General features: G+C 35.7%; 1 protein-coding gene across 6 annotated transcripts in view; it reads right to left on the bottom strand.

The window, feature by feature from the left end:
- AIMP1 (aminoacyl tRNA synthetase complex interacting multifunctional protein 1) overlaps nucleotides 1–13218 on the bottom strand; it is a 40654-nt gene that overhangs the window by 19317 nt on the left and 8119 nt on the right. For 4 of the 6 annotated variants that reach the window (XM_075500684.1, XM_075500687.1, XM_075500689.1 and 1 more), the window contains exons 2-3: nucleotides 1467–1600; nucleotides 617–742 (exon numbers count right to left, since the gene is read on the bottom strand). In XM_075500684.1, coding sequence (XP_075356799.1) covers nucleotides 617–742; nucleotides 1467–1600 — 260 coding nt within the window. The remainder of the gene's footprint in view (nucleotides 1–616; nucleotides 743–1466; nucleotides 1601–13218) is intronic. The other 2 variants (XM_075500685.1, XM_075500688.1) reach the window with 1 other exon arrangement.

Here is a 13218-nt window from a genome sequence, read left to right as displayed (position 1 = left end):
TTCACTTTTGTTTTTTCTCCTTTCTTTTTTAATATGAATTATATAATGATGGTGCGAGCTGAAGAGAGCTACACAGAGGAGTGCAAAGAAGGAAAAACAGTGCAATGAAAGGCTGGTCTTACTAAAGCATGGAATAAAAAATTCAAACCACATTGTTTCTAATTTTATATTACTATAGATTTTCTAATAAGTCACTGCCCATCTGTACTTTGAACTATGGCTTGATTTTCCATAGGGATTTTTCAGTCATGCTAGATGAAATACCTAGAGTATCAAGAAGCGTTAGACATTCGGCAATTTCTAAGGTATTATAAGGAGTCATCATCATCAGTCAAATTTGGGGCTTATTATGAAAGGCACTGCACAAAACCATACAAAGAACCAGTTCCACGTATGATTAAGATTTGGCATATGTACCTGTTAGGCTTGCAGCTTACTAAAATGTTGGAATTAAGTAACTTGTCATAGGCATGGAGCCTAGGAAAATCTAGAATTTATAAGAAATGCCATAGACTCACATATAGAAAGATAAAAATCAAGATGAATTAAGATAGTTTTGATTATATTTTGTGCTAACTAGGTCTATGTTGTATGAGGACAGGACTTTTTTCCCCACCTCCATTTCGAATTTCTGCCTGAATCAGCTCTTGTTTCAGCCCTTCAATTTCTTTCTTCAGTTTAGCATTTTCCACACGGAGTTTCTTCTCTTCTCGGAGAGATGCCTGCAAGACTAGAGTTGACACTATATTAAAAACAACACATTTCAATAATTAGCATTCATCATTTGACAAACAGAGGTTTTGTTTTTAGAGAAAAGTGAAACATGGTGAGCCATACACCAAAAAAGTGGAAACTTTCAAGGAGTATATAATCAGAAATATTTCCGAATCCTTTTTTTGTTGAAATAGCCATTTTTTACAATACTTATGTACTCAAGTTGCCTCTCAGTATACTAGCTTCTCAGTCCCCTAAATAGATCACAAGAAAAAATTCCAAGAAACCTATTAGAAAAAGCTTGAACATGTTTGTAATATGGAGCACCTTAATTCACTGATACCGATATGTACAAAATATCAAAGTTGAAGGTATGACACTATTGTGAGAATCTGACAGTGGTGAAAACGCAGTAACACATTCAGGCAAATGCATAGGCTTATATTCTTCCGAACTCCTTTTCTCCCTGCAAACGGAATCGTGTCCTATCAAATTTCTATAATCTGTTTGTATCAGTATTCCTTCCTCATTCATGCTTTTTCTATTTCAGAATAAGCAGCTTCAAAAAAACCCCACAAACCACAAGACAGTGAAGCAGTGCTACTATTACAAGCTTTATCTTGGAGAACTTGAAACACACTTAAAAGGCTGACAGCACCAATGAAGTTGTCCATGTTCTCATTTTTTCCTATGAGCATTTAATGTTAACCATCTGGTTAACAAGTTTAATCATAAGATAGATAATTCCTTACTAGCTTTCTCCTTGAGCAGAGCAACTTGTTGCTTGAGGTATTCAATAACTTGATCGGCCTCTGCACCCTTCTGCTCCAGTCTGTTCAGCACTGCACTGTTGGTTGCCATCTTTACCAAGAAACGGGCTAAAAACCTAGACAAACAACAGACAGTCTAAAATTAATGACTTCTTAACGTAATAACGCTACCACCTCTTACCACATGAAGCAGTTCTAAAAATCAGTTGCTGAATAAGAAAATTTCCTAAGTGAACAAGCTGGGCTCCCACTTCCTAATGCAAAGCCCAAACAAAAAGCAATGCTAAATTCAATCTGGTGTTTGACAGCTGCTTTCAAGTATTTTGGAAGGAAAGCTACTTTTCTTCCCAGCTGCAGAAAACATGTTCTTCCTTCATGAAACAGAAAAAATTCCACCTTCTCAGAAAGAAAGGTCTGAATAAATCAGAAAAAAAAGGAAATAAAAGGGAAAAGGTTGGACAGGAAAACCCTGTACCCTGTTTTCTAGCTGAAAAATTTATTGAGCATACGCAGAATTTTGAGACTAAGAAAACAGAAACATCCCACCAAAATTTCTGAACTTTTCTAATAAATTTATTCAGAATATACAGAATACTTCATACATTGTTGTTGTGCATACATTAAGAATTTACTGTTCTTTTCTTTTAAGCAGAATTCATCGTATTTTTACTCATCTCCGATTAATACAACTTTTATTGCAGGTTTACACCTTCAGAGTTATTTTAGCACTGATTTCGATTGTCTTACTTTGTTTCCACTGAAATGGAATGCCAGGCATCCAGCTAACAAATTAAAGAAGCAGGAAACACAAAAGACCAGTAAAGGCAAGAGCACAAATAAATGCTGTCTAACCTTCTTTTAGGATGTTCAACTCCTTTTACTGGGTTTCTCTAATGTTCCAGAAACTAGGTATGCTTTCTGTACAGCCCTTATTTCTTGAAAGCTATGAAATTTGGCCTACTTCCTTCTCTGCAACATTTGTGTCTAACCATAAAAGCTCAAATAGTAGCAACAGAATGATGAAATACAGTTACAGTCAGTTGTATCTGCAGCAGACAGTGCTTTTACCCTCTCTCTCAGTTATCAAGATGAAGAAAGAATCTGTACTAACAGCTGCCTCATCTGTAAATCAAGAAAGAAAACTGATTACAGGTGGGAAGAAAAGACACCTTGCAGATCTTCACAAGCAACCGTGATGTAATTCCTGTGAATTTGCCCATCAACTGCAACAAAGGGAAGAACTGGTAAGAAAATAGCAATCCAGATGCATGCATTGGCTTATCAACTTTATCATAGCCCAAAAATGCCTCTTCTCATATGAAATTGGCAGAAAGCTTCCCATTTCATTGCAAGATCATTCTGACACTACGACCTAAATCTGTCTTTAATGTACGAATATTCTCTGTTGGGATTTGCAACAAAAGACATGCTGAAGACAAAACAGGTTTAGAAATAACTCAAAGGTGAACAGATACAATCACACTCATGCCAGTGTCAACATATCACCTTTGCTGTACTCTCAGTATCAACTTATATTTGATATCTGATCTTCTATTACAAAGAACTCAATTCTCCACAGCTATATATCTTAAAAAAAAAAGGGGGGGGCAAAAGACAATGAATTAGGAATTAAAAGTTCTTGTGTAATTAAAAGTTCTCAAAGTAAAATTCACAAAGCCAGAGAGAGATACAGTAGTCAGATGATGCATGGGGTATATTACTCCTGCAAAAGTGATGAATGAACAAACATCTTGCCTTCTTTGCAATCTAATACAATCGAAGACTGTTTTACACACACTGCTTTGCTTAAAGATGCAAGAGTATTACTGCCATCACACCTTCCACTCATCCACAACAGATTTTTCTTTTAAAAGAAAGAAACTCTCATGGAGAGAAGAGCAGTAAATCATCTCTCCAGGACAACTAAAGTAACTTTAGTAGTCAAATTAATCTCTGCTAATAAGGAAATAATTTTGCTTTCATGTGGAGACTGAAAACAGAGGGTTTTAAAAAGGAAAACAGTGATTCCAATAAGTTACTGATTTAGATGTCAAATGGAAATAGATATAAAACTATTATGGCACAACACAGCATAATACAAAGCCTGGGTATTACTATCTGCATACCAGTAAGATTTCTTGCAAGCTACATATTCTCTCAGGGGAGCACAATCCTAGCAGTGGAAACTTTGCCAACAACAACAGAAATGCTACTAAAACTTCAAAGTGAATAGAATTGGTACATTTTATAGGTTTTAGCCAAGTTGGCTAATGAACTGAAGATCTGGAAATGAAGTTACATGATTACAATGGGTAGACATTTTCCCACTTGTCAAATAAATTTCTGTAAACCTAGTATTATAACAATAACACAAAGGAATAGGTATTTCCGATACTAATGTAATGAGCCAACAGGCTGAAATGAACTGCTGCACGGGCACAGGAACCCATACATCAGAATGATAAAACCGTATCTAAAAAGGCCACATAAACCGAAAAGTTAAGATCCACCCTTTATTATAAAACACAAAACACATTAAAAACATTAGTACTGCAACAATCAAAGGTTACAGCCAATGATTTTTTGGAAATTTTTTTAACCTTTCCCCTATTTCCTTTGCCCTGACAACCCGCCACTCCACACAAAAAACCCCCCACCTTCAAACAACCAACTCCTATTGGTGATACACAAACTAAAAATAGGAAAGAAAACCAGGAATAATATAGCTTAAAAACCAGAATCATATCTTATTACAGATACACTCTGACCTGTTTTGCAGAAAATGTTCCAGAGGACAACTGAAAGTTAAGTCACTTCATACAATTGTGCCTAACAAGCTGCTTTTCCTTCAAACAAAAAATAGTTCTTAAAAACAAGTAAGGAGTAGCTATATTCAGACCTTCCGAAAACGGTGACCTCCTGAAGTTCTCTGGTTGCTCAGCTCAGGGAAACTGTTTAATGTCAGACCTCTGAGGACTACTTTGTTATCTGCAAGACATTCAGAACTGCTCCAAAACGCACTTGCTCCACCACTATAACGGAACTCAAATCTTCAAATGAAAGACTCAAGTCCTGCACTTATTCATGAAGTTACATATCAACACATAGAAGTTGTTTAATTTCTCATCATTCTACTTGCTGATTAAAAGAGTTGCCTATCTTTTTTTAAACAGAAAGTACAGCCTGCTGCAGTCTTCTAAGTAGCTTCAGTACCCTCACAGGAGAAAACAAGCATTATTCTACTTCGTTTCTCAAGAACATGTAATGAGGAAGGGTCCCCAAAGTGGCAAACTCTCTATAATAAATCAAGACTTCTCATATAGTACAAATTACCCCAAAATTTCAACATGTTTTACAAATACTGGTTTACCAACATTGGCCTAGACCTTAGAATATAACCAGATCAAAGAGTGAACACACCAAGATGCTAAAAATATAAACCTTGTTGTAGCTTACTCTTCAATATTAATATTCTCTGTTTTTAAAAGCAAGAAAAAGCCAAAACCCCCATAAAATTAATGACAAGATTTAAAACTTAAACTCTCAAAATTATTTTTGGAATCTATCCATAGTCCGAACATGGAACCAATTACTTTTCGCTATTGGAAAAGCAATCATTTAACCAAAAAACCCAGAAATTGGAAGCCAACTGACTCCCAAAACCTAAAATAATTAGCTCTAAGAATTCGTTTTTCCAGCTGGAGGTTTAAAAAAGCTCAGTACTTCGAAGTTCTCAGCTTTTTCTTGTGATGCTTTGTTAATGTCAACACACAAAGTAAGAGTACTAACTGTACGAGAGCTAACCTGCAGGCTGCATAGTAAGACTTACTGCCTACAGATCAACTTGTTCTCCATGTATGCATCAAGTCCATCTATGACAGTGATGCAACTTTATTTCAGCATTTTCAAGTCAGTAAAGTTTTATGCTGCTCTCTTAGGTGACAGGCATCTTATTTCTTGTTCTCGCTTTCCCACAGGCCTTAACGCAACCAAATGCCATGCGCATTTCAGTTGGCTGAGCATGTGTTGAGACAAAAAGTTGCCAAATTTTCTCAAATGATGTAAAATGAAACAAAATCACCGCAACTGCCTGCTGTTCCTCTCTTCCTCTCCCACATATACACTAACTCCTCCACAATAAGAGGGTAAACTTTCACAGCTCACCACACCTAGACAGCATTCTTCATTGCACAGCTGCTTCACTCCGACCCATCATTGCTCTTCGCTTTGTGCTACCTATGGAAGAATCAAGTATTTCTACAGCAAAGCCAATCCTACTGATCTTTAGCAAAAAGCAGACAGCAATCACAAGATGGCCCAGATAGCATAAACATATGCCTTACAGAAAATGCCATGTTCATGAGCAGCTGCCAACCAAGACCTAAGATCAGGCAAGGAGCCACTACAGGAGAAAAAAAAAGTCTGCAAAAAGATATGTTTGCTTTTCAATTGAGGTGCTCTGTTCAAATTAAAAGTTTCTCATTACGATGCAGAACCAGTGGGATCCGCCTTATTCTAAAAGTTATTGACAACACAAAGGTAATTTCTCCAATGCTAAATATGGTTCATTAATTTAAACTATAGAAAAATATTTAATGGCAATTCCTCTTCCTAAGCTTTTGCTCTTAAGTCTCAAGCAGCTCTCAAACTCCTTTTCTTCTTCCGTGAGATGTCTCAAGATGTTTTATTGTGGCCAACTTTATAGCAAAGTATTCTACTTTCTGTAAAAGATAGAAAGTATCAACAATCACTTTGTTTCTGCAAGAAGTGTCTTCAAAGACTTCTATCTGAGCATCTTTTTTGAGTATGGTCATTTCTGGCAGACAATCTTACAAAAACCCATAAATATAACAGAACATGCCAGCTGTTTGCCAGATTCTGCTTTCCTATGCTTTGCACTTCTATGAACTGTCAGGACACAGCGAATCAGATTTAAGAATCTCACATCACACCTTTTTATTCTGCAAAGTAAGGAACAGTAGTGAGCAGATCAAAACAGAAGATAAAAAAAAGAGTGGAACTACGTTATCTTTCGCTAAACCAAAGTATCCATGCAACTAGGAAATTGTTGTAACTTGTCCCATCTTCTCCTGTCTCAGAGAATTGGGATTCATGCTTTAAACAAAATCAATTTTCTCTTACAGGTTTCTGCTAACTTCTGATAAAGTATTCTAGACCTGATGCTGTAAACATCTTTGGCTAAGATTTACAGTATCTGATTTGATTTCACACCTTTAGTGTGAAACCACACTTTTAGATTTCAAAACTATAAAAATTTAAACTATTAAAAAAAATGAGGAGATCTATGACTGGTTAATTTTGAGATCAAATCTTAGTTTTGACTTGATCATCTCCCTACTTCACTCTAATTAAAGCACAGATGATCAGCAGCCGCTCTCAATTTGACATTAGGGAGGCAATGGTTTATAACATTTAGTTACAAATTTGCAGTGATATAATTCTATTGCTAGGACATTTTGGAAATCAGCTATATTCAGTAAGTTTCATGCACTTACCTATCACTACCACAAAAGGTTGGTTGTTTCACTGGTTTTATACCTGTTACACATTGTAAAATGCAATCATGGCTTTTGCACCCAAATACTCCTTCTCAGGAAATGCATTTCTAAAAGATTAAATGTTTCTAGCCTTCAAAAGACAGAGAAGAATCAGATTTACTTATCAGAAACACAGGTTTTCCAGTTTTATCTGTGGAAAAATATAATTCCTCAATCGCAAAATAAAGTAAAACAGGAAGCTTTCAAAGAAATGTGCCTTTTAAACCCATATACAAATAGGCTAAGGTATCAGTAAGCAGCAATGTAATGCTGAGAAAGAAAACAGAAGTATCCTGGATATTAGATACAACTTTTGCATTGCTTGAGGCTACTTAATCGCAATCAAAGCCCTAGTTTCCTTGTTGTAATACAGCAAAAAGACACAGTGCACCCCATTACACTTAAATATCATTTCACCCACACTGAAAAGGCGCATATCAGTTAAGATTTAACTACCAGCTCATCTGTCTTTCAGAAGTATATTGTTAGCTCTGCAAGGGAAGAATGTAGGTTTCCTGAATCTCACATTGTCAAAGTAAGTTTATACAACTAAAAATATTGTTTAAGGCCCTAAGCAAATATGTGCGAATGATCAAAATGTAGACGCTCATCTAGGTCCTTCTCCACATACAGCAAAGGAAACCTACCAAAACATTTTTGGCAGAACAATGGCAAACACTTGAAAAGCAACAGCTAATAGCACAATTAAAAAAAAAACAAAACAAAACACAACCCCCCAAAAACCACCAACAACAACAAAACCAAAAAACCCAAACCACTGTATTTTTTGTCAAGATTTTGAGCAATATTGATAAATTGCAGCACAAAACCTCAAAATCGAGAAATTATTATCAAATAAATCATCATGGAACCTCATTTTTGACTCTCAGTACTAGATCAGTGATCCCCTACCAGGTACTAGAAACGTGGCACTATAAAAGATCAAATGAAATTTTAATTACTATCCTTGTATTTTGCTAAAGAAAGAACGCTCTTTTTAATACGAGTGAATGGAATTACAGCCTAAAATGTAAAACGTTATTGTAAAGTATGGCAATACAGTTTTGCAGACTTATAATTGCAAAAGGACATAAGAATTCTATCTTCCTCATTCGCCCCAAACAAGCGATTGCTGTAACTGGGGCTTTAAAAAGTTGAACAACCCGATTATTATTATCTTTTTTTTTTTTGAGAACTTAAATACAATTTTCAAACTATTCATAAACTATAAACTCCTGTGTAGTCAGTTTTGAAACCAATTTGCCAAGCAGCAAATTATTAGGCAAAGTTGTACATTTCTACCATATGTTATTTCAACTCACATCTTTTGCACTGAGAGAGTCAGAATAATTGCTTTGCAGATTTCCAAACAACTAACATGTCTAACACAACTAACATGTCTAACAGTCCATCCAAGAACCAATGCCAGCCCTATGGAATGATTTGTTAGCTCTAGAGACTGTCCAACCCTTCTGGCTGCCAGATAAATCAGGCTCAATCCCAGCTGCAGACAGGTCTTTTAGTAGTCCTAGGAGCCTACCCCTCCCTATTTTAAAGGGCTGTAAATAGTAAAAACACACACAACCAAACTTTTTCATATTGAAAACACTGCAGCATGAAAGAGATTTTTTTTAAAATGTGATGGAACATTGCACAAAGAGAGGCCCATCCACTGGTACTAATTTTGAGGCAACAGAAGTTACTTGGTAAAGATTATTTTTAAACATGAAGACAAGTCTGTCTTGAAATGGAATGATGTACCAAAGTCACAAGCAAGTCACAGCATTAATGAGACAGGCAAAAATCAAATCTATGAGAAGCAATGAATGAAGAAGACAGGCGTATGTTAGAACAAATAAAGGCAGAAGCATGAAATTTTTACTTTAAGAGTATTACGACAGACTTAATTTGAATTAAAATGGATCTCTTGGATCAGTATGGTAGAGATCATTAGAAACTGAATAGTCAGAAGTAAAAATTATTTTGGTATTTTGTTCAAGTTTGCATTTCAAGATTTAGTAGATCCCACAATATATTAATTAACTGCATCATATCTTAACACACCACAGCTGCAACATTTAAAAGGTTAAGGTAAGTTAAGAGTACTTGGAATTTCATTCACATCCTGGCTTGTGCTAAACTTGTATTCAGGGAGAAGTTTCTACTAATGCTTGTCTCAGTCCAATTCTGAATTAACTTTGTACTCTTTCCCACCTCTGAGCAGACACTCCAAGGACTAAACAAAGCAGAGACATGACTACAAGGAGTTCTGTCCAGGCTAAGACAAAAGTTAAGTGATTTGGATGTGGTTTGTAACAAAATTTTTGCCTTCAGAGCTACCAAATATTTTCAGTAACAAAGACAGTATACAAAGTTATATGTAACTTAATTTATTAATCTGAGAAGACTGCCCAGTAATTCAACAGACATGGATGGCTCACAACATGGCTCAAGAAAAGCAACTTTGCACTGCTTGACTTAAGGCTCACAGGTTACACACCCACTACATCTGCCAGGTCCCCTGCAAGTTCAGTAGAGATTCATCCAGTTGTGCTTTATAGTACAGCCTGAAATTTAAGTAGCAGCTCATATGCCAAAACAGTTGGACAGCCTTATGTATTTTTTCAGCAGTGTGTATCTTTTGGATCCTGCTGCATTAATATTTTAATAGTACTATCAGAATCTTATGGTAAACGATCACCACATGTAGAAGGAATTCTCACATAAATCCCATGATGGTAAAGATGCAACACCCACAACATGCTGCCTTGCTTCTTTGACCTTAAGCACCAATTTCCAAAGCCAAAAATATATCCAATTCTTTGGAACAGAAAGCTTACATCAAAAATTGACAGGTTTTTTGTTGTGGTTTTTTTTTTATTTATTTATAAAAGCTTAATTTTCCGAACCACAGCGTATCCAGTGGCTACCATTGAATATATATATAAAAAAAAAGTAGCTGCTACTCATGCCTCAAAGTATCCTCATAAAACTTCCTTAACAGGTGATGGACTTGACAATTACAGACACACACATATGCCTATAAATTCAGAAATATAAGTGGATTCAGCTGCATCTGGACAAGTCTGCAAGGGCAGCATATGCCACAGGAACTTGAAGAATCTGTACTGTGGTTCACCCTCTAGGGTTTTACTGGGGAGTGAAAGCTTTAGATTACTGTTATAACTACAGAGTAAACTACCCATAAATCAGATAGCAGAAGAATAATCAGAACTGCACTGAAATCTACTTGTTGATACCAAGTAGAACGCTGATTTTAGGGATTTTATTGATTTTTGTAACTTTATCCTAAAGAAGTGAGCATTCACACTACCTCTTTAATTAAGAGCAGGCACAGAAGTTATAAAAAGGTAATGAAGAAAGAAATGTTTACCCCCTCTCCCTAAGACAGGTCTCACTTGAGAACAAAAGTACATTTTAAAAGTATCTCTCAAAATCCAGTCTTTTTCTTTTGGGTCTATCAGAGGAATAAGGATAATAACCCTTGTCAAAAACCCTAACTGCTAAAAAGACATTTTAAAGATACCTTCTCCTCAGAAACTTGAGGAGTCTGGAAATAAGAATACCATTAAGCAATGTATTATGTCAGCAATAGTCTTCAAAATAATGGTATTGGTTAGGCAGTGCACAGGAACATAGATCCCCCTTTTCAATTTTAATTCACAATACTCTTAATGTCTGAAACCTGCCTACTAGTTATCTTACATAGTTCAACTGTGGTAAAAAAGAATCTTGAATTTTATTACTTTTACATTAATATTGGCTTTTCTACATGTAAAAGTAGTATCTTGTAGCACAGCCAAAGGAAAACAGGATTTAACCATTCAGTTAAAGCAAATGCTAAGGTTAAAAATAACCATTATTTATTCACAAAAGCATTCAGCAGACATCACGCAGGTGTACAGCAAAAGAATCGGCTCTAACTACAACCGCATTAACAATTACTGGTATTAACTGAGGCAGAAACTTTAGGTATTCTTTCATGTGGGCCAAATAAAAGCTGAAGAAAACTAAAGCTGAAAACGTGCGTGTTCGTGTACGTGTGTGTCTGTAATCAATGCAAGAACAATAGCAAACACCTCTTAATGGGGAGCAACAAAGCTGTCAAACAAAGCTTTAAGGGGAAAAGCAGTCCCTGCTGAACTTTGAGCCTGCAGTTACAGTATTTTATTTACATGGGCAAAACCCTCCCACACACATTCAACAACCCAGTTTCATTCATCACACAAATAATTGTACTTTCCAGTGTTGAATTTACTCACATAATACAGGAGGACGCTATTTTAATGAGAATCTTCTATAAAGATACTAACTTAATCTGTGCAGAGAAAATTATTTATTCAGCTGTGGAGCGAAAAGTCTAAATTAATTTTTAAATCTAAAGTGGGCTGACAACAACTAATCCTCAGCAGCCAGAAGCAGCTACATGTCACTTCAAAACCACAGGCCAGCAGTATCTACCACTGCTTATTCCTGGCACCAGCCTCAAAACACAGGTCTTTCCTTTCATCACGTACAGAGTGAAGAGACTTCACTCCTACCAAGCATCTCATCTACTGAGAAAAATCTCCAAATATAATTATTAAGTATCATAACTAACTACCTCTTGGATCAATAATTTTAATCCAAAATGTGGTAGAAATCCAAGTGTGGTACAAATATAATCCAAGTATAGTAGAAATATACAGAATATTTTTTCCCTTTGGAGATAAAAGAAAGGAACTCTGAAGAAAAAAGTTTTCAGTAGATTTACATTTCTGCAGATGAAGACTTCACTGCTCTCAGCAGGAAAACAAACCAACCAACTTCTGAAGCAAAGACTGTACAGCAACTACCTGTCAATCATTTCTAAATAAAGTGCACAAAGTAACAATTCAAAGGCTACTTGAAATCAAAATGACAGCTTTCCTTCTACGCAGACATGAACATCAACCAAAAGGTTATATTATTACATAGCTATTTCAGATCTTCTACTGATTTGAAACAAATGAAATTTTTACAAAGATGTCCTTTGTATACAAAACACCCCACCACTTTTTCCTGCACCACAAATGCTGCTTATATTTAACACAGTTTTTTAAAGTGAGAATCATTCTTATTAACAGAGAACCACTGATCAGATTTTATATGCTTATTTCACATTTTGAAAACCAAATCAGTTTGCCAAGACTGATAAATCAAATGTAAACCCCATGTAAACAAAAGACACTTTTGACTATTGTAGTTATTCTAGCTGACACACAGAAATGACCTTCCCAAACCAAAGAGGGTGATCTTAAAGGGGTTATTTTTGGCCTGAGTTGTTTTCTATATTCTATACTAGAGGGGAACATCAAGAGTTTCTTGGATTACCTTTTAGCACCCCTTGCAAAACTCTAGCTGTTACAGGGCAGTGCCCCCACCTTCTTCTTCCCTCTGTTAATTTAAAATGAATAACTTCTCACAAAAATATTCATGCACTGCTACTGAAAAGAACTAAGTTAGGAACATCACTGTTACTAAATATCTGAGTTTATGAGCACTTGGTAACCCAACTTTGAAGTTAAGTATGCTCAGTAGTCCTTTGGGCACAGTCCAGAATAACAACATGGTTATCAAGTAACTTCTGGACCACATCTTCTTAAATACTTAAGCATTGCTTGAGAGAAAGCACAGCAATATTGTGTCTTTTAATGGTACCAAAAAAGTAAGCAGTCCTGTAATCGCCTTTCAGAACCTTCTTTGTAGTTGTATGTAGTGAGAACCATTTGAGGTTCACAGCTTTTAAAACTTCTAGGATGAAAATTATTTTCCCCTCTTTTAATACTAGATCTGTGCAGAGAGAAAAAAACCCAAACAAACCCCTTGCACACTCATCTTGGACATTGAGAGGGCTGATGTCAGCTATTAAGACTGATGGTATCTGACAGAAAAATCCTCCAAGCAGCTTTCGGGGAATGGCCATATTTCATCTATGGATTCAAAGCTTCTTTTGTTTCCATAGTTTAAGACAAACTGAGCTAAATTATAATTTTGCTGTGTTACAAATTATTCTATTAAAAATCCAACCATTTTAAAACAATTATTTTCAATTAGAACATCTTGGTTTATTATCTTCAAAAAGTGCAAATTTGCAGGTAAATTCTCAGTAAAATTTAATTATAAACTATATGTAA

Source organism: Mycteria americana, chromosome 4 (assembly GCF_035582795.1).
Source record: "Mycteria americana isolate JAX WOST 10 ecotype Jacksonville Zoo and Gardens chromosome 4, USCA_MyAme_1.0, whole genome shotgun sequence".
NCBI lineage: Eukaryota > Metazoa > Chordata > Aves > Ciconiiformes > Ciconiidae > Mycteria > Mycteria americana.
Note: the sequence above shows the minus strand (reverse complement) of the source record. Positions and strands in the feature narration are given on the sequence as shown.